General features: G+C 42.1%; 3 protein-coding genes across 4 annotated transcripts in view; 2 read left to right on the top strand and 1 right to left on the bottom strand.

Annotated features, from left to right (window-relative positions):
* LOC106653195 (carcinine transporter-like) overlaps positions 1-5,910 on the top strand; it is a 48,173-nt gene extending 42,263 nt beyond the window's left edge. For both annotated transcript variants that reach the window (XM_014372533.2, XM_014372532.2), the window contains exons 2-9: positions 582-881; positions 1,736-1,946; positions 2,439-2,697; positions 2,781-3,198; positions 3,462-3,676; positions 3,784-3,959; positions 4,053-4,225; positions 4,323-5,910. In XM_014372533.2, the coding sequence (XP_014228019.1) occupies positions 628-881; positions 1,736-1,946; positions 2,439-2,697; positions 2,781-3,198; positions 3,462-3,676; positions 3,784-3,959; positions 4,053-4,225; positions 4,323-4,422 (1,806 nt within the window). In that variant the 5' untranslated portion in view covers positions 582-627 and the 3' untranslated portion in view covers positions 4,423-5,910. The remainder of the gene's footprint in view (positions 1-581; positions 882-1,735; positions 1,947-2,438; positions 2,698-2,780; positions 3,199-3,461; positions 3,677-3,783; positions 3,960-4,052; positions 4,226-4,322) is intronic.
* Positions 5,911-6,139: 229 nt separating this feature from the next.
* On the bottom strand, positions 6,140-16,235 carry LOC106652989 (carcinine transporter-like). Its single transcript, XM_014372201.2, has 9 exons — positions 16,071-16,235; positions 11,559-12,165; positions 11,227-11,485; positions 10,927-11,119; positions 10,242-10,347; positions 7,140-7,243; positions 6,846-7,060; positions 6,577-6,752; positions 6,140-6,506 (listed from the first exon to the last, which is right to left on the bottom strand). Exons 2-9 carry the CDS (start codon positions 12,033-12,035, stop codon positions 6,225-6,227), a joined length of 1,812 nt encoding a protein of 603 aa, XP_014227687.1. The 5' UTR covers positions 12,036-12,165; positions 16,071-16,235; the 3' UTR covers positions 6,140-6,224.
* On the top strand, positions 12,669-14,546 carry LOC106652988 (phospholipase A1-like). Its single transcript, XM_014372200.2, has 5 exons — positions 12,669-13,253; positions 13,338-13,441; positions 13,569-13,966; positions 14,043-14,306; positions 14,377-14,546. Exons 1-5 carry the CDS (start codon positions 12,669-12,671, stop codon positions 14,451-14,453), a joined length of 1,428 nt encoding a protein of 475 aa, XP_014227686.1. The 3' UTR covers positions 14,454-14,546.
* Positions 16,236-18,922: the final 2,687 nt, after the last annotated feature.

The following is an 18,922-nucleotide window of genomic DNA, read 5'->3' as shown; positions in this document are numbered from 1 at the left end:
AGCCTTGCGCAAAGAAAATCGCACCGATCATCTTGATCGCGATGCATTTGTGCAGGATCGATAATCGTCTCTATTTTTTACGCGATACGAAATCGATTTGGAATCTGATCGCCTACTGATAAAATTATCGTTATTTATAATGAGCGATCGTTGAACCAAGGCGACAAATATAAATGATCACCTATTAATATACGATCGTCCCCAAGCCCGATACATAAATGTATTTATAATAAGGCAAGCATACTATGAACTTATAAGAATCGCAAAAATGAATCGATAAAATGTGAAAATCCCCGGCTGGATATAGAGCTTTGAACAATTGAAAAGATGTCGAGACAGGCCAAAGCGGGATTTAATGTACAATGTATACGAGGCGCTTCTCCATCATTGGCTCGAATTTCATTATCAAGATCTGTAATTAGTGTATGCAAGCGTGGAAAACAAACCGCGAGTGCGTGTATGATTGTGACATACATATTGTCACGATAATGATAATAATGAACTCGCGCATGCGATCGCACGCGTTGAAATTGAATTGACGAATTTGCTAACCACACCCCCGTGTTTCTTTCGTATTGCAGGCGAATCTGACTGATACCTTTGTCCAAAATAAAAGCCAAAGGAGACATGACGCTGCAACAGGAGAAAAAGGCCGAGGAGGGCACGGAGGGGACCAGGCCTCGCATCGAGACCTTCGACGACATACTGCCTTACATCGGCGAAGCCGGCCGCTATCAGTGGTTCCTGTTCGTCATACTGCTGCCGTTCACCTTCGTCTACGCTTTTCTCTATTTCGCCCAGTTCTTTATCACCCTCGTGCCCGAGGAGTACTGGTGCAAAGTGCCGGAGCTCATGAACGCCAATCTCACCGATGAACAAATGTGAGAATAAATTTTCGATAATCATGATACATTACATCCATATAAAGCGATGAATTGGTACTCGATTAAGCAACGCGTGCAGCGGGAAATTTTGGGCCGACCGGAAAACTTTGCGTTATTCGCGTTGTTTTTCTTTCAACATTTTTAGCTGCTGTCAATCGGGCGAGAAACAATAAGAAAAAACAGCTGTAACGCACGCATCGATGGACATCGACTGCACGTGCGTCGTCGTTCACATACATAATACGTTTTTCAATAATGTTTCGCGATCACTCACATTTTTGCAGATGACTATATAGAAAATTAATTGCACGTCAAAAATTGAAAAACCACGCTAATGAATAATCCGCGCGCGATTTTAATGATTTTAATCGTTAACACGCCTATACATTGCTCTGCAATCAATGACGAGTATTAAAAGACAAAAAAAAACACATCCTTTAATTACGTGCCAGACTCTCATAATCGCGATCGATTCAATATTTTTTTGTCGTTCTATTGCTTCTTTTTTATGCTCGCTTAAGCTTAAGCTTAAGCTTCGAGGTATTCTCATTCGCGTGTGTGGGTGTCGGGCAATTTTTGCCAGTTTTTTCTCGTCAGCTCGTGCGCTCGCGATTTTTCAAGCAGCAGCGCAACACACAATCGCGATACAAATAGTATAAATAACAAAATCAATGAATTGTGAGAAAAAAGTTCTTATCAAAAGCAAATCCCGGATTCGCAATACACAAATGCAATGTAAATATTTACGCTCGCGCGCGATGCGTCATGACGTGTCACGCATTCGCATTTTCATCATTATTTAACAATTATTAAATCGTTTCTATAATTCTCTCTCGTCCTGTCTTTTGCAGACTCGCCCTTTCAGTGCCGCCACCACAATTCGAAGAATTGAACGGCGACCATCCGTCCAATTATTCGCGATGCTCGCAATACATCACGAATTGGGACGAGGTGCTGAGGTCCGGCAGGACCGAGGCCGATCCGTCCTGGACGATCGGCAAGTGCCAGAACGGCTGGAGCTTCAATCTCACCAACGTGCCGTATCTGTCGATCGCCGCCGAGGTACGTAAACATCGTATATAACTTATAACGCATTTTCTCTCTAATCTATTTTATTGTCATTTACGCAATATACTGCGTGTGCATTCCGTTGTAGTGCCGACTGTGTAAGGACATCGTAAAATAAATCGGATGTCTTATACTATTTTTTTTCCTTCGCGTGTGCGTGCACGCGTCGAATTAGAGAAAAGATCCGTGCATACATCCGTGCACTTTCAGTTGCTTCGCGACGCGGCGCGCCGACAATTATACAAGACGCGCGTTGCAACACGATTCACGAGCAATTAAGCTCAATATAGGCACACATGCGCTACTGCGTTGCGTCGCGTCGCGGACCGATAACGACGTCGACGACGACGACGACGACGACGACAATGCAACGACGAAGTGACTTTAACACGTATACGCACTCCCGCGCTATAATCGTTGTTTTTATTTTTTTTGCAATTTCCATGTAAAAGCCGTTGTTTATTCGTTTGTTTATTTTCGCTGCAGCTCGAATGGGTGTGCGACCAGTCGTACCTGGGCACGACGGCCCAGTCGGCCTTCTTCGCCGGCAGCATCGTCGGCGGTCTGATCTTCGGCTACATAGCCGATCATTACGGCCGCCTGCCCGCCCTCGTGCTCTGCAACGGGGTCGGCTTCTTCGCCTCGATCGGCACGGCCTTCTGCACGAGCTTCTGGTCGTTCGTCCTGTCGCGCTTCATCGTCGGCACGTCGTTCGATAACTGCTTCAACATCATCTTCATCATCAGTGAGTACAAATTTATGATTATAATAAATAATAACACGAGTTCGTACGCGGTACGTTAAAAATGCGACACGATCTTTCTCCAGTCATCGAGTACGTGGGTCCGCGCTACCGCACCCTCATGGCCAACATGTCGTTCGGCATCTACTTCGCGTTCGCCTCGAGCATACTACCCTGGATCGCCTACTGGGTCTCCGACTGGAAGATCCTGAGCGTGGTGAGCGCGCTGCCGCTCGTCGTAGCCTTCGTCACGCCCTGGATCGTCCCCGAGAGCGCCCGCTGGTACATCATGAACGGCCGCGTCGACAAGGCCATCGAGCTGCTCAAGAAGTTCGAGAAGGTCAACAAGAAGACGGTGCCGCCGGAGGTGTACGAGGAGTTCGCCAGGAGCTGCGACACGGCCATGAAGCAGAGCGACAAGCAGGCCGGCTACAATTACACCGTCGTCGATCTATTCAAGCTGCCCAGGCTCGGGCGCATTACCACGATCCTCGTTATATACTGGTCAGTATTTTTGTATGATACATTTTTCGTCATACATATGTGAATAATAATGCACAATGAACAATGCGCTTATTGACGATATTTTTTTGCCTTTTCGGAGTGCGCGCACCACTCGAACGAGTTCAATGCTATAGCTGGGCAATAATATCACGCGGTCGCATTGTCGCGCAAAATGCCGCGCGCTCCGAAAACAATGCGACATCCTCGATTCTGAAATTTTTTCATTATCTTCTCTTTCTCTGTCTTTGTTGCGCGTAAAACAGGCTGGTAATGATCATGGTGTTCGACGGCCACGTCTGGAACATGAAACTTTTGCACTCGGACGTGTTCACGTCGTTCTCGCTGGCCTCCATCACCGAGCTGCCTGCCGCCCTCATTCTCGCCCTCTTCCTCGACAGATGGGGTAGGCGCTGGATGGGCTTCTTCTCGATGGTGCTCTGCGGCGTCTTCTCCTTCGTCGCTCTCGCTCTGCCCAAAGGTGAGTTTGTATGAAGATCCCCCCAGTGTGCCGCATTCAACGCGGTACGCTGTTCAAATTTTCAACGATCCATAATTTAATATTGTATGCGTTCGTCGCGCTCGCAGGTGCATGGGCCATGTCGATGGCTATTTTTGCGCGTCTCGGCGTCAACATATCGGCCAACATCGGTTTTCAATACGCCGCCGAGATGTTGCCCACCGTCGTTCGAGCTCAGGGAGTATCGCTGATTCACATTATCGGCTACTTTGCCCACATCGTTGGCCCGTACGTCGTTTATTTGGTAAGTCCATAATGTACTGTACACGTCGTCGAACGGCTTGTTACATCGTTACTTATCATCGACAAATATTAATAACGCGATTTGCGCTTGCAGGCCAAGATCCACGCCGCGTTGCCGCTCATAGTGTTGGGAACCCTGTCGCTTATCGACGCCGCTCTTACGCTCACTCTACCCGAAACTTTGGACCAAGAACTGCCCGAAACGCTCGAAGAGGGCAACTCCTTTGGCAAAGAGCAGAGCTTTTGGTGGTTCCCCTGCATCAAGAGGTACGTTTCTTATTCATTTTCGATAGTATAATGTCGAACGTGTGTCCCGTGTATGATGAAATGTATACTACTCATGCTCTCTGTTTTATCTGCACAGCTCGCAGGAAAAAAGAAAGAAGTATCGAAGGAAACTTGGCGCGACGAACGCTGGCTTCAATCCAGGCAGCTTGCAGAGGATCGAATCAACGAGATTATAAAAAAATATGTCTCCTTTTTCGGTACTACGCGCTTGCCAGTCTTTTCACACTTCGTTTCTTGTCACGAACGAACTTCGCTAAAAAAAGTCATGTTAAGCGCCTTTACGATCGGCAGTATTCTATGATACTGACAGCCGCTTTTCTGCGGCTTTGTTGAACTGTGACCGTTGTTTATGCAATTCCAACGTGTTACTCCATTTAAACGAAAAGCGCAGTGAAAGATGAAAGTAATGGATTAACAGAATAATTAATAGATAATCGACGGCTTTTTACAGTGATATTTTACTTTGACTCGCGTTTTTAAATTGCTTGTGATCAATTTATATGAAAAACTCAAACATCCATACAAATTTATATACACAGTTCAAACATATCTGACGTACATTAACTTATACGAGACAGAACAAACTAGTATGTGCTAAAACTGTAATGGTAAAGTTAGATTTACTTTTTGCTGCACCAGATCCAGACGTTAATGTAAATTCAATTGTGTGACTTTGCTTTCTCATTGTAACTATTAATCATTACAATACTACTCATTACGTGAGAAACTGTAAAAAATGAAAATACTGTAATAATAAGATTTCGCCGCTATCGCGGCCATTTTTTGAAAATGAAACAATAAGCACTTGACAATACGATATTTTTGATCGTTATTAACATTTTTCAGAGCTCAATCGACTACGACAATAATTTGGGCAAAGCTCGAATTTTATTCGATACTTGTTACGATTAATTTACGTGAGATTTATGTGCATGCAATAATTGGCACCGCAGGATAATTTTTACGAATTGCGATGTTGAAAGTATTACACAAAAAAGACTGATGAACTTTTCGTGAGACCCGATGATCAGGATTCTCGATAACGTTTCAGTGTGTAAAAAACAAAAAAAATTCAAATAGTGCCAGATGCGTTTTATAAAAAAAAATTATAATCAGAATGTATAAAAAAATTTTTATAAATTGTTTTCTATGTTAACAGTGATGTTTCGTCTAACAGAAATATAAAAGTATGATTCGCGTACTTACGAGAGCACGGCGCTCCCTCTTTGTGCCTTAAACCTCGAGGCGAATTAATTATCAATGACATTCCGCGAGTGCTGTATAATACATGTTCGCATCGAAATACTTTCTAGGACAAGGAAAAAACTTTAGAATATTTAAAAAATAGTGTTAACTTTGTAAAAGTATTTGCATTGAAACGCGAAAAAATTCGAAATAAGAGTGATTTCCGTGAGTGCTGTGAGTGTACATGCGAATTAACATTGTTACAAATCAATAGGATATAAAAATAAGATACTAACGAAGTGCCTTGAAATTAATCACAACGATTTTTTTCCGTTGATCTATAGTCTACCTAGTAGAGCTTTAAGAAAAAAAATAGGCTAATTAGGAATCATCGATTGCGTAATTGTAAAAATGAATTATTTTTTTTTAGTATAACGTCGAATGTATGACAAATGTAGTAATAAATGAATAACAACAAAGATTTCCGAAAAAATGTTAACGACTGCTTATCACCTACCCTGCATAAACAGCAACAGACTAAACTTTATTGATCGATTCAAATTGAAAACACAATCGCTGAGATAATATTGTACATTATATCACAAAAATACTTGTGGCATGACTCGGCTCGTTTTGGCACGTGCATGTACACTCGAAGTGCAGTGCTCGAAATCGAGTCTGGCCTATACGGTGACATTGCATATGCGGTAAATCTCTTCGATATACAAATGTCACAAATGTCTCTTCTCGCCCCGTACGCGTGCGACTCTCAAACGACTTTCGGCAACGAACGTCAATACGAGAAATTATTCGGAAAATTGTCTCGACGTCGTTTTGGCTGTTTACGAACATCTCCTTTAACGCCGTCGTTATCTTGGTCGTCGTCGTCGTTCGCGTAACACGAACTGCAGCAGGGACTGCTCCAGAATCGTTGATTCTTGCCAAAGTCCTCGCCTTGCTGAAGAGTCTGCGGCAGATCGTGTCCCAGGGTCTCGGGCAGAAAGAGCACGAGACTCGCGCACAAGAACGCGATCGCGCTTATGATGGCCATGGGCATGTCCGACCACCATTCCACCTATGCAAGGTATAAAACAGAGAGTAGCTTTAGATTTGTACAACTAGATGTTTTTCTTCTTTGTATTCACCGTGTCGATGATGTAGGGAGCCACCGAGTGCGCCAGAATGCCGAAAATGTGAATCATACCAACGCCTTGGGCTCGCACCGGGGTAGGCAGCAGCTCGGCCGCGTACTGCAGTCCCACGTTGGCCGCCATGTTCAGGGTGAATCGTGCGAATATCGACATGACCAGTTTCCACGCGCCTATACATTTGCGAGAGTAATAAGGTGGGAAAATTAAACGAAATCCACGCGACTGTAAAGTCGAATGATGCATCGTTCGTAATAACATATTACCCGACTCGACGAGTATCTCGGCGATGGTGAAGGCAGTGGTCAGGGCCATGGTGACGAAGCCGCAAAAGCGCCGACCCCAGCGATCCAGCACCATGGTAAGGAGCAGGGCCGCGGGCAGCTCGGTCGCGCAGGCCAGCGAAAACGAGAGAAAGACCGAGCTCTCGAGCAGCTTGAGCGAGTAAACGTGCCCATCGAATGCCAGCAATATTAGCGACCTGCAAAAGCGTAAGCATGTGTGAAAAAGACAACGATGCTTTTATGTATATTTCATTTTGATAATCTTCCAGTAATTACCAAAATAACGTGAGGATAATTGTTATTCTGGCCAGTCTTGGCGTTCTGAAAAGGTCGAGCAGCGTCGCGGTCTCCTTTTTACCCTCTTTGGCGCTTAAATTTCTCTATCAAATCAAAAATGAACCATGTGCATGAAAAAAAGCTGTATTGTAATAATTATTTGCACATATTAAGTACTTTTAATAGACTTTTGATGGTTTTTTATGGTTACTCTTAAAATCTGATGATTTTTAAGTGACAAAAGTACCAATAATAAAATCAAAGTATTGTTTTTAATATTAAAATTATGAAATTTAATTACAATACTTGAAAAATGCAAAACTCAGATGAGTTGAGAACTAAGACAATCGTGTTTAAGTTGATTTTTTCTGGCTCGTAGTAGTTTATAAACTACCGCTAGGCAGCGTATGGCCGAATTCTCGAAAACCAGAAGAGAAAAGGCAAAGTTTTAGCATTAAATCAGAGCGAAGCTGCATAAGAAGTTAAGCCTTCAAAAGTGACATTTAGATGAATAGTGAAGAACCGCCTATTTTGACGCTCCTAACGCATTTTGAGTATTCAGGGGACACATACACCTTAAACTCAAAAAAATTTTTATTACATTATTGAGTAGGATTTTTCCGTCCCTTTTCATTGCATTTTTCGAAATTTCAAAATTTTGATTTTGCCCTGAGATACAGCTGTTTCCGTGAACCCTTTTCCTATACTTTACGTGTTAAATTTTTTCTTCTTTTGCGTTTTCTGGCGAGTAGTGTTTTTGGTCATCTATCGTAACTTTCAGAGGGTATCGATTGAGCTTCAGCACCAGGATCGCGTACACTTCTTCAGAACATCAATGGTTACGGTCACTACCTCGGATGAGACGATCGAACGGGCAGATTGCTCTGCATGAACAGTTAAGCACACATTTGAATCTGAAGAAGTGTACGCGACCCTGGTGCTGAAGCTCAATCGGTATTCTCTGAAAGTTACGATAGATGACCAAAAACACTACTCGCCAGAAAACGCAAAAGAAGAAAAAATTTAACACGTAAAGTATAGGAAAAGGGTTCACGGAAACAGCTGTATCTCAGGGCAAAATCAAAATTTTGGAATTTCGAAAAATGCAATGGAAAGGGACGGAAAAATCCTACTCAATAATGCAATAAAAAATTTTTCGAGTTTAAGGTGTATATGTCCCCTTAAAAAAAAAGTGTGCTCGATGATATGTAATTCTAAACCGAACATTTTATTCCTTTAATACCTTAATCTTTGAAAATGCACCCTATCTACTTTCTATGAGAAATGTATTTATTTTTTTATAAACAAGGATTCTAAAAAAGTTGTCACTGTGCCACAATCGGCTCGTTTTTCACCTATTATGGCGCATAGGCTTTTCAGGCTTTAACCGTGATGTCTGTATTCGAGGTGCACATCAAATTAACACGTAAAAAAGTGCGCCATAATTGGCCCCGATGATGCGCCACAATAGGATAAAAACAATGCTCTCTCATATTGCAAATTACTCAATTACCAATTGATGAATCGTCGATAATAAAGCATCATGTTAAAGTAAAGCACAAATACTTCATCGCCATATGTACTATAAATCGCGTTTGAGCTGGGAACACTCTATATTCTCAAGTTTAAAACTCGTAATTATTAGATGATAACAGCCGAATTTTTTATATTGCTTGTCATTTATTGTTGATGATATGAGCAATTCTCTAAATGAAACGCATTTTTGGAGGTAGAATCGCGGCAAATTTTTTTTTAAACCTACGCGGATACGGACCCCCGGGAAATGTTTTTGGGGGTCATAGGAACATATTACCACGTAGGAACCATTGAAATTTCAATAGTGCTTATTTTTATAGCTACTTTTGTGCTTTAGGGCCCGAAAAGTCATGTTTTCGCGTAAATACGACAATTCACTCAATTTCCAAGTGGCTGAAAAAGTATCAAAACTCATTTAAAAAAAATGACTAACTACTCCATTCGATAGGAAATTTTCTCAGCTTTCCGATGGTGATATCAGATTTTTCGATACATTGCATATTCACCGAGAAAATCATCGTCAAACATGCCAAGCTAAATATCTCGAAAAACTCGTTACGGAATAAGTGAATTTTTTTGGTTTATTTATGGTTTTTTCTTATGAAAATTGAATATTTCGGAAAATCTGATATTGCCATCGGAAAGCTGAGAAAATTTCCTATCGAAAGCATATCTTCATTTATTGTTTGAGTCGCATTATAATGTTATACAAGGGAATTTCTTTTACTTTGTTCGCTGTTTTCTGTTTCCGAGCTGTATTCAGCACGGTCGCGAGGTTTTCGGCTCGCTACAATCAAAACTAGCTCGTAATTCCACTGAAAAAATAAATGAATATATGATTTCGATAGAAAATTTCCTCAGCTTTCTCATGGTGCAGTCAGATTTTCCGATATATTTCATTTTCACAAGGAAAAATTAGAAGTAAACCTCAAAGATCACTTTTTCCGTATCGAGTTTTTCGAGATATTTAGCTTGGCATGTATGATGGCAATTTACTCGGTGAATGTGCGACTTATCGGAAAATCTGATACCACCATTGAAAAGCTGAAAAAATTTCCTATCGAACACTGTAGCCAGTTATTTTTTTTAGATGAGTTTTGATACTTTTTCAGCGACTTAGAAATTGAGTGAATTGTCGTATTTACGCGAAAACATGACTTTTCGGGCCCTAAAGCACAAAAGTAGCTATAAAAATAAGCACTATTGAAATTTCAATGGTTCCTACGTGGTAATATGTTCCTATGACCCCCAAAAACATTTCCCGGGGGTCCGTATCCGCGTAGGTTGAAAAAAAAAATTTGCCGCGATTCTACCTCCAAAAATGCGTTTCATTCAGAGAATTGCTCATATAAAGCAATAATTTTTTTGCAAAAATTAAATGATGACATGTATAGAATATTACTACATAAATTTTAGTTAGGTGAAATATCTCAAACTATGTCAAATGAACGTGCGCCATAATAAGCGCTTTTTCCCTACACCTTTCAAGGTCTAGATTTGAGAATGCTTTAGAATTTTTGATAAGTAAATTTCCAGGCATTGAAGAGGAACCTGCATAGTACTTACGTAAAACACATCGTAAAAGTGCGGATCCGGCCTGACGTCATTCACGCTCGCAATCCTCTTGAGCTTCTCGATGACTTTGTCGGATCTTCTGTTCGAAACGTACCACCTTCGACGGAACAAAAAAAAAGGGTTTAATCATGTGCAAGACAGATTGTCACCAAAGCTCAGCGAAACTATTATATTATTATATGATTGCATGGAAAAGCGTCGCGCCGATGTTCGGAATCACGCTCGCATCTATTGTACATCATACACGTGCTTTCCAAGGCTCTTCAAACGTGTGTATGTGTAGATGGGTTTGGAACAGAGGGTTTACATAAGCTCTTCGTTTCGTGCTCGGTGCGTTCAAAGGACGGCAGAACGAGAGGAGAGAGAGAATACAAAGGACGAATGGCACGTCGTTATCACAGAACGTTATTCATTCTGGAGCTTTTGGGAGGCTTTGACGATCGTATATAGGAAAAGGGCCATTATGAATGTTGGATCGCTCGTGCAAATTGAGATCAATCTCCGCTCGTGCAGTGCCCCTCACCCACGATGTAGTTAAATTCTACTGCGGCAAACTATACGTCGAATAATATACGCATTTATGGAGAGCGCATAAGAGCTGCAAAAGGGAGAGGGGAGAGGGCGAAGAATCGTGTCACGCTGTATAATATCCGAAAGTGTATAATAAAATATATACCTGGCGCTCTCGGGCAGGATCCAGGGGGTGACGAGGCAGAAGGCCAGCGGAGCGGCGCTCACGTAGCTGAGCAGGCGCCAGTCGGCGATGTAGTAGGCCAACCACGGCAGCAGAGTACTGCCGACCCCGAAGTACAGGCCGAAGGCTATGTTGACCACGACGGTGCGTCGACTCACGCCCATGTACTCGACGACTGCAAGCACGAGATAATTTAATAAAACACAATATACGATTCAAATGATTGCGATCGAACGTAGTGATTGCAGGTCGATTGTTTTTTTTTATTTCGTTTTATTTTACCGATGATGAGTGGTATGCTAATGACGTTGTCGAATGCGAGACCGGTGACGAATCGGCAGAGGGCGAACGACCAGAACGAGTCGGCGGATGCTGTGGCGACGCTGCCCGCCACCCCGCACGCCGTGCACAGCCACAGGGCCGGTATGCGGCCCTTGTTGTCGGCTATCCAGCCGAACAGGAAGCCGCCCAGGATCGAGCCCGTGTAGAAGATCGCCTGAGCCGTGGAGATGAGGTAGCCCCGATCGCATACCCAGTCTAGCTGCAAATAAACGTTACATCTCTTGTAGAACGATGTCAGATGTGTATGCGATTTCTTGTGTGCATAGACTCACCTCGGCACCGATGCTCGGGTACGGTATCTGGCTAAAGTCGTACTCCCATCGATCGCACTTGACTGTTCGGTTGTTCGTGGCCAATTGCCACAGGCTCGAGTTGGGCTCGATCGTCGTCTGCCCGAGAATCGCGCTAAAGTTCAGATCCCATCGCGAGCACGTGTCGTAATAAGGATACTTGTCGTTGGCGGGCACGGCTATTTTGCGCCTGTCCTCGGGGCTCGGGTACGGCCCCAACAGTTCGTCGACGCGACACCAGTGCTCGCGCGGCACCAGCGTCAGGAATATCTGCGAGAAGTACAGAATGGAGTAGCTGATGCCGAAGGGCAGCAGAGCGGCCAGCAGCCAGAACTGGTAGCGGCCGAAGTCGCCGACGTAGGGCAGCGCGTCGTCGAACGAGTCGAGCCGTGGTATGAGCAGGGTGTGCTCGCCCGGGCCCTGCATCTCGAAGTACTTGAGTCGGCGTGTGCTGCGCATCTTTCTTTGCTACTTTCTCTCCGGCTTTGTTTTTGTCCTTTATTTTTTCGTTTTTTTTTTCTTACTTTTTAATTGTTCTTCCGCTTGATTAGTTTGCGATCGAACCACGTAAGGCCTGCTGCTGCTGTTCCTGAAATTATAATTATATGCGAAAACATGAAATATCGAGATAACAATTATTTGAGCGCACACATTCCACTTGGACATGTGTGCCACCCTGCGATCGATCTCTTATCTCGACTACAAATTTTCTACTCGACAAGTCAAAAATCTCGTACGATGTTTGACGCGAAATTATGTCGAACCTCAATCGTATGTGATGAAAATTAATTTAATTATGTTAAATCGCCCGGAAAAAAAGACCACGTCAATATTGATCCGAGCAAACAATAATCTAGGCGTGCACATTTTTTTTAAAGGCGCCGACGCAATCGACATGCGTGTATAAAAGCAAATTTCTTTTTCGATAATACGATAAACACGTGCTGCTCTTGTATATTATTGTATGTTATAACGCAAAAAGTGTCGATTTTTTCCGCCTATCTCTGGATCGAATCTTAAAATTATTGCTACTTCATACCGATCAACGCTTAGCGATCGTGAGTCTATATGCGAAACTCGCGCGAGGTAGACATGTCGTCGTCGTCGCCCAACGGAGCTACGCTCATCATCTGCATCGTATCGTTGTTGCCGTTTATTTCCTGCTGCCTCGCGAATCCCCTGGATTACAATGCAAAAAATTCGGACTACACAATGGTGGACTCTAATTCACCGGATTGGCAGCGACGGTCGTCGTCGCCGCTTCGCAACGTGCAGGACTCGATCGTCTGTCTGGGCAGTCCGGACGGCTGGGCGCACTATTTCGAGCAGCTGATCTGGGACACGACCGAGCCCAGCAACGTGCAGTTTTACTTCGCCACGAGGCGCCAGCGCAACTACACGATGGTCGAGTTCGTCCCAGTGCAGAAACAGCAGCCAGAGGAAGATATTAGTGGCACGACCACGACGACAGCAGCAATAACAACAACAAAAACAACAACAACAACAACGGTGGATGCAGCAACAGGAGATGTGCCAGAAACAGAAAAGATGATCTTGGCTAATCTGGAGTCGAGCGATTTCGATATCGGGCGTGACACTTATGTGCTGGTGCACGGATTCATGTCGAGTGGCTGGGAGCCTTGGCTGATGCAGATGAAGGATGCATTGCTCGATTACGTAAGTTGTATTATAATATCAAGTTACGTAGATATATGTATAACAATAAATTGACCGTGCATTTGTTTGATATATTTTTTTTAGGCCGATGCCAACGTCATCGTGACCGATTGGCAAAACGGCAGCAATACGTGGAACTACATATCAGCCGCCTCGAGTACCAGAGTCGTTGGGGAAACAGTGGCCAAGTGCGTACAATACACAAATATTTTGTTTACTTTTTGTTTTTGCCTTGTCGTCGTCGTCGTCGTCTTTTATCGATCACGTTTTCGTTCTTTTCGATTTATCTCCGCATTGTATCGCGTTGTATTATAGATTGCTGAGTAGGCTGAAAGGAAGCAGCAGCGCCGAGTCTCGCGGCAAGATCCACGTGATCGGCCACAGTCTCGGTGCACACATAAGCGGCCGAGCCGCCCACGTACTCAAGAAGCTCGAGGCCAATTCCAGCGAGCCCTGGCTCGTGGAGAGGATCACGGGCCTGGACCCGGCCCGACAGTGCTTCAACTGGACCGACGCGTCGTGCAAGCTGTCGCGCGAGCACGCGCCCTTCGTCGACGTCATACACACCAACGGCAAGAACTCGTTCTATCTGGGCCTGGGCATGTACCGGCCGCTCGGCCACGCCGACTTTTATCCCAACGGCGGCAGAATACAGCCCGGCTGCGAGGAGATCGATCCGTCCTTCTGGGCGTTCCTCACGCTGCCGGCTGCGAGTAAGCGTCGAGACGACGAGCTGCTCAGTCTGCTTAGAGATTTATTCGATTTTAATCGTTCGTTTTTGTTTTGCAGAGATCAAAGAGACGATATGCAATCACGGGCGAGCCTATCGCTACTTCACCGAGTCCATCGTGAGCGCCACTCGAAGTAGCAATTGCACCTTTCACGGCTACTCCTGGGACATGAACTTGCAAAACGTCGTGAACTTGCTCGACACTCGATGCCAGGAGGAGGATCACCTGTGCGCGAGAATGGGCATTCACTCGGTGCTGGACTATCCGAAGAACAATACCGGTGTTTACTTCGTGCCCATGGGCATGGAGCCACCGTTTTGCGGTAAGCTTTTCTCGCGACCAAAAATTATTTAGTCAAACACCATTGCTGAATCGAGAATTTTTCAATCCAGATTTGGAAGAAGATTACCGTGCGAGAATCAGCGAGGATATAGAGCAGGCGAAGCTTGGTTTCAGAAGAAAACGTTGATCATATGGGGCTTCAAGTATTTTAGGGTACAAAAAAAAAATTACAATTCTCAGCGTATTGGAGACTGCTAAACCTGTATTGAACTTTTATATAATTCCCGATCTTTGTTACTTCGTTTAGGAGTTTTTAAAAACAAATGATATAGCCACCTAGCGATCTATCGAGGTAATTTGCGTACGTCGCATTGGTCAAGGTGAATTACAATGACTTCTCTCAAGGACTTATAACGGTGTACATTTACTTTTCTTCGTTACTCAATATCATGTGTATCTCTTCTTTGCATATGTTTAAAAAATTTTCTTATTGACAATCATGAAAATCAAAATCAAAATCAAATTTAATTCGGTGTACCTAAGTTCTAGTTGAATTTGTCTTGTTATTATAGAAAAAATTCCGTTTCTAATTTTCGCAGCTTTTATCTCGTAAAGGAACGACTTTGATGAAAAAGCGCAAACAACAATTTTTTTAGAATTAGTCGAAAAATACGAGTGAATTTTTCCGAAAGTTGTCAAAGCCTTTTTTTCAAAATGAGCATAGCCTATTAATCTTTTTGGACGGAAAAATTACTTTATAAAAGAGTAGGAACCAGCGTGCATTCTTCTAAACTCTGTGAAATACTTTTTTGTAAGCACAGCATTATAAAGAGAGGAAATACCGGTATTAGATCTCTACAAAAATATTCACTGCAATTCTTTAATTCTTTTTTACATCCTATAACTCATTGTCGTATCGATCTCGAGCTACTTTCGATTTTTTTCTTTCTCTCTCTTTCTCTCTCGACGTCTCGTGTACACATGCACGAACAGAGCAAAATATACGCATATGTATGGAAACAGAACACTGTCGCTCGGGTATCAGGTGTCGTAGCCCATGAGCTGCTGCCGCTGCTATTGCACATGCATAGCCCCGACGACTTATTACCGCATCGCCTTCGCTTTCGCGCAACGAATTCAACGTAATGCACATGATAATATAATCCATAGGTTTCGTCCTACACCAAAACTCCCTACGAGTTGCTACACCTACACGAGTCGTTAAGAAATAATGAAGTTGTAAATTAGCAAATAGATAAAAAAATAAGATTGTACGTAAGTTCGAGAGTTCACGCGAGCAAAAAAGAAAAAAAGAAGAAAATTGCCAAGACCAGGCGGGTATAGAGCGGCTTGAAGGGTGTTCGGAAGAGAGTGTCGGAGGGGAGAAGCTTGCAAAGTTAATGCGGGCGTTCAACTTCGTTAATTGAAAAAGTATAACAATGAAAAAGAAGATCGAGCCGACTAATTACTATAGAGAGTAGAATTAAGGCATAGACTGTAAGCTGTAAAAAAAAAAAAATTGTAAAAAAATTTTCTTAACGAACCGCGCGAAACTTTGAACTTCGCGTACAAAGTTGAGTTCACTAGTCAAATGCAACATTTATCTTAATTGAGTAATCAATCAATCTAGCAAAGTGTAATCGATAAGTAAGCCAATAGAAACAAAACAAACAAACGACTTATTGAAAAATCTGATTATACAATTACTGCAAATCTGATGTTAATCGCTGTCTACGAAAATCTATCTACAAATAAATCGTACTAACTCTTTTCAACGGGATGTAGTTGAACTGTATGTACCTACGTTTAAGAATTCAGCCCTGTACTTGGTCACGAAATCGCGAAAAAGCCAGTAAAACCCTCGGGGTGGTTGGGCATCAGTCCAGTTAAAAATCGAAGCGGCGACATCGTCACTACAGCGTGGATGATATACAGTGCGGATCTGTGTGTGCAGCGGGGGTGAAGCGTAGAAACGAACTAACACCACGCGTTGCACCGTGGCTACTTCTATGCGCGCTGCCCATTACCGTAAGTATAATATCGGCTGTATATACGTACTCACTGACGTAACTCGTCGAGAGCTCGCCGTAACACACGCGTTGTTGTATACATTTCGAAGCGTCGTGCGTATTACGTTTGGCCCAAGTCGCATAGTCGCGTTCGAGCGCCGATATCGTTCGGATGATTGTTATTATATTAATAATAAATATTTAGGTCATGCAATCTTATAACACGCGTGCGTTTGCCGTACTGCAAGGTTGATCCGTGGTTTTGACTATTTACTCGATTGGCTCCACTATTTTATGTACAATATTTTATGTATACTGTGCAAAAAAACCTTTGATTTACTGCACATTCATACTTAAGAATCAAACATTTAAAAAGAAAGTACCCAATACCATATTTCATTGAAGATACTTTTACAAAATAATTACACAAAAATGCTTATAAATGCAATCAAATACATTACTTTTATGCAAACTTAAACGAAACATATTTCAATTCTATACTCCAATTAAACCACTTTGAGCAAAAATTAATGTTTTTCTCTGTTTTTTCAAGTGCTGCTACGCGTGTTGGTGCGGGCTGCTCCGTACCTACACTCGGAGACGTTTATTTTTTAGATAAAATTTAGAAAGTTTAAGACTAGCGAGGTAGGGCAGGGTCTAATGTGTTTTTTTTTTTAATTTTCATATGGATCGTAGTGTATACGTGGTGCAGTACGTGTGAAGACGCCGGCAACGGGCACAGTACAAGATCGCATCGAACGCGGCACGTAATTCAAAGTAATAAGTTTCATGTAATAAGTGACTGTGTTGTGTGAGTGTATATAAAAATGGCTCCGAGGGATTGAAGAGTATGCGACAAGCGGTCAATTGGAAGATCGAAAAAAAGCGAAGTAAATTTCTTCATTATCTCTTCGAATTCGGCCCCTCGAAAAAACTGCGTTACCTACCCCTAAGTAAAGAAGACGCTTGTATCGCGCATCTGTGCGAGACACTGTCAAGGAGATTTTTCTTGCGATGGGCTGGAAATTCTTTATGGCAGTTACTGCACCACCAGCTGCCGATTCTCTGCTGTCATATGGTCATAGTTATGCGTGACATAGCATCTAGGCCATGCGTGAATGCGCCATAGTTAAATTAAAAAGGTTTAAAATTAATTTCATCAGATGATAATCAATGTTATTCTAATTGGATTCAAAGAATTTTATTATTAAATTTAATGCGATAAGATTCATGAAAAATCTCTCTTGTGAATTCTTCTGTATGAAAGAAAAGAAACTTCCTCCTGTTTTGCATTCATCATCATGATAATTATCATGTTTTAGTAGTGTAAGTACTTTATTACGATCAATTCGGAGAGGTTGAAATGATGACAATTTGCGATGTTCTGTACAAAGGCACATAATAAATTTTTATTTATTGCAGTTCATATTTTTTCATACATATTTTCTATTAACATTAATGTTATAATATTTAATGCAATTATTTACACGTGTGATTTGTTAATCGTAATTTTCTTTCTTTATTTTTCTTTACTTTACTTTTTTTTGTTGATGCTCGTACAAATATTGTCTGATAATATATTCAAAAATAACCGACCTTATCGTTATTCATTACGATAAGTCAACACGGTACATAATCGAAAATTCAGTGCAATCGACCTTATACGCACATTATTATCATCGATCGCAGATAATCTTGATCTGCAAGCGAAAATTGAATTTTAATATACAAGTATAACAATAATTGATTTTTTGCTCTTACACGTCTAAAGAGAATAAAAAAAAGGAAGTTAAATTCGTTAGGTCTAAAATTGTATTCTTACGCATTATGAGTAACTATATATACATACGCGTTTATTACAAATGCGAATGAAATAATCTATTTATAGAAATTTAAAGTAAAAAAAAAACAATAAAAAAAAAGTCGAACCGAAAGAGACAATGTATCGATGTACAATTGTATTAATTCGTACGACTACGTGTCCGTTTGAATTTTGATCAGTTTTTATACTCGTAATTTTATATACTTCTATATGGCAGTATCGTTGAAGGAAAACGACGATCGTAATCCGTTACCCACGATACTCGGTAATTTTTTATATCAACAAGCACGAGTGAAAAAAAATCGTTCTAACAATGATGTAAAGCAGCTGCAGCCTCGCGCGTAATACTGTCAAGAAGAAAATTCAGCATAGTGAATAAAAACGAGGCTCACAAGTGAGTGAGCGAGAAAGAGAGAGCGCAAGAATAATAAGCCGAACTAAGTACTCGGATTGAGAAAAAAAATATTGAATAAAACCTACGATGAGTAACGCAACATGCGTGCCTGGGTGAAGATGCTATTCGTAATGTAATAAATACCGGCAGTCTCCGCCTCCGCAGCCCGGATTCTCTCTTCCTCTCGACAATTATTAAAAACTATTACCTTATCGATACAATGAATAAATAGGAACGCTCACATGATATTTCATAAATGTATCGTTATCGGTGAAAATCCGAAATCGATAGTTTTACAAAGCGAGATCGTGACACGTCACAATTGAGTTACAAACGATCATATATAATTTTTAATGATACACACGCTCGCGTGTGTATGTGTCTGTATAACATAAGTAAAATGAAAAAAACGCGAACCCCGTTGTTTCCCC

This window comes from Trichogramma pretiosum, unplaced genomic scaffold (assembly GCF_000599845.2).
Source record: "Trichogramma pretiosum strain Unisexual culture from Peru unplaced genomic scaffold, Tpre_2.0 scaffold30, whole genome shotgun sequence".
In the NCBI taxonomy this organism is placed as follows: Eukaryota; Metazoa; Arthropoda; class Insecta; order Hymenoptera; family Trichogrammatidae; genus Trichogramma; species Trichogramma pretiosum.
The sequence above is the reverse complement of the archived record's forward strand: the minus strand, read 5'-3'. Positions and strand labels throughout refer to the sequence as shown.

What these genes read in the sequence shown, in the direction of transcription:
- LOC106652989 (XM_014372201.2), bottom strand. Translation starts at nt 12,035, where the DNA reads ATGCGCAGCACACGCCGACTCAAGTACTTCGAGATGCAGGGCCCGGGC. An exon ending in ATCCTGCCCGAGAGCGCCAG is followed by an intron (nt 10,348 to 10,926) that starts GTATATATTTTA and finishes GTTCCGTCGAAG; the next exon opens with GTGGTACGTTTCGAACAGAA. An exon ending in ACTTTTACGATGTGTTTTAC is followed by an intron (nt 7,244 to 10,241) that starts GTAAGTACTATG and finishes TTGATTTGATAG; the next exon opens with AGAAATTTAAGCGCCAAAGA.
- LOC106652988 (XM_014372200.2), top strand. Translation starts at nt 12,669, where the DNA reads ATGTCGTCGTCGTCGCCCAACGGAGCTACGCTCATCATCTGCATCGTA. An exon ending in CCTCACGCTGCCGGCTGCGA is followed by an intron (nt 13,967 to 14,042) that starts GTAAGCGTCGAG and finishes TTTGTTTTGCAG; the next exon opens with AGATCAAAGAGACGATATGC. An exon ending in CATGGAGCCACCGTTTTGCG is followed by an intron (nt 14,307 to 14,376) that starts GTAAGCTTTTCT and finishes TTTTCAATCCAG; the next exon opens with ATTTGGAAGAAGATTACCGT.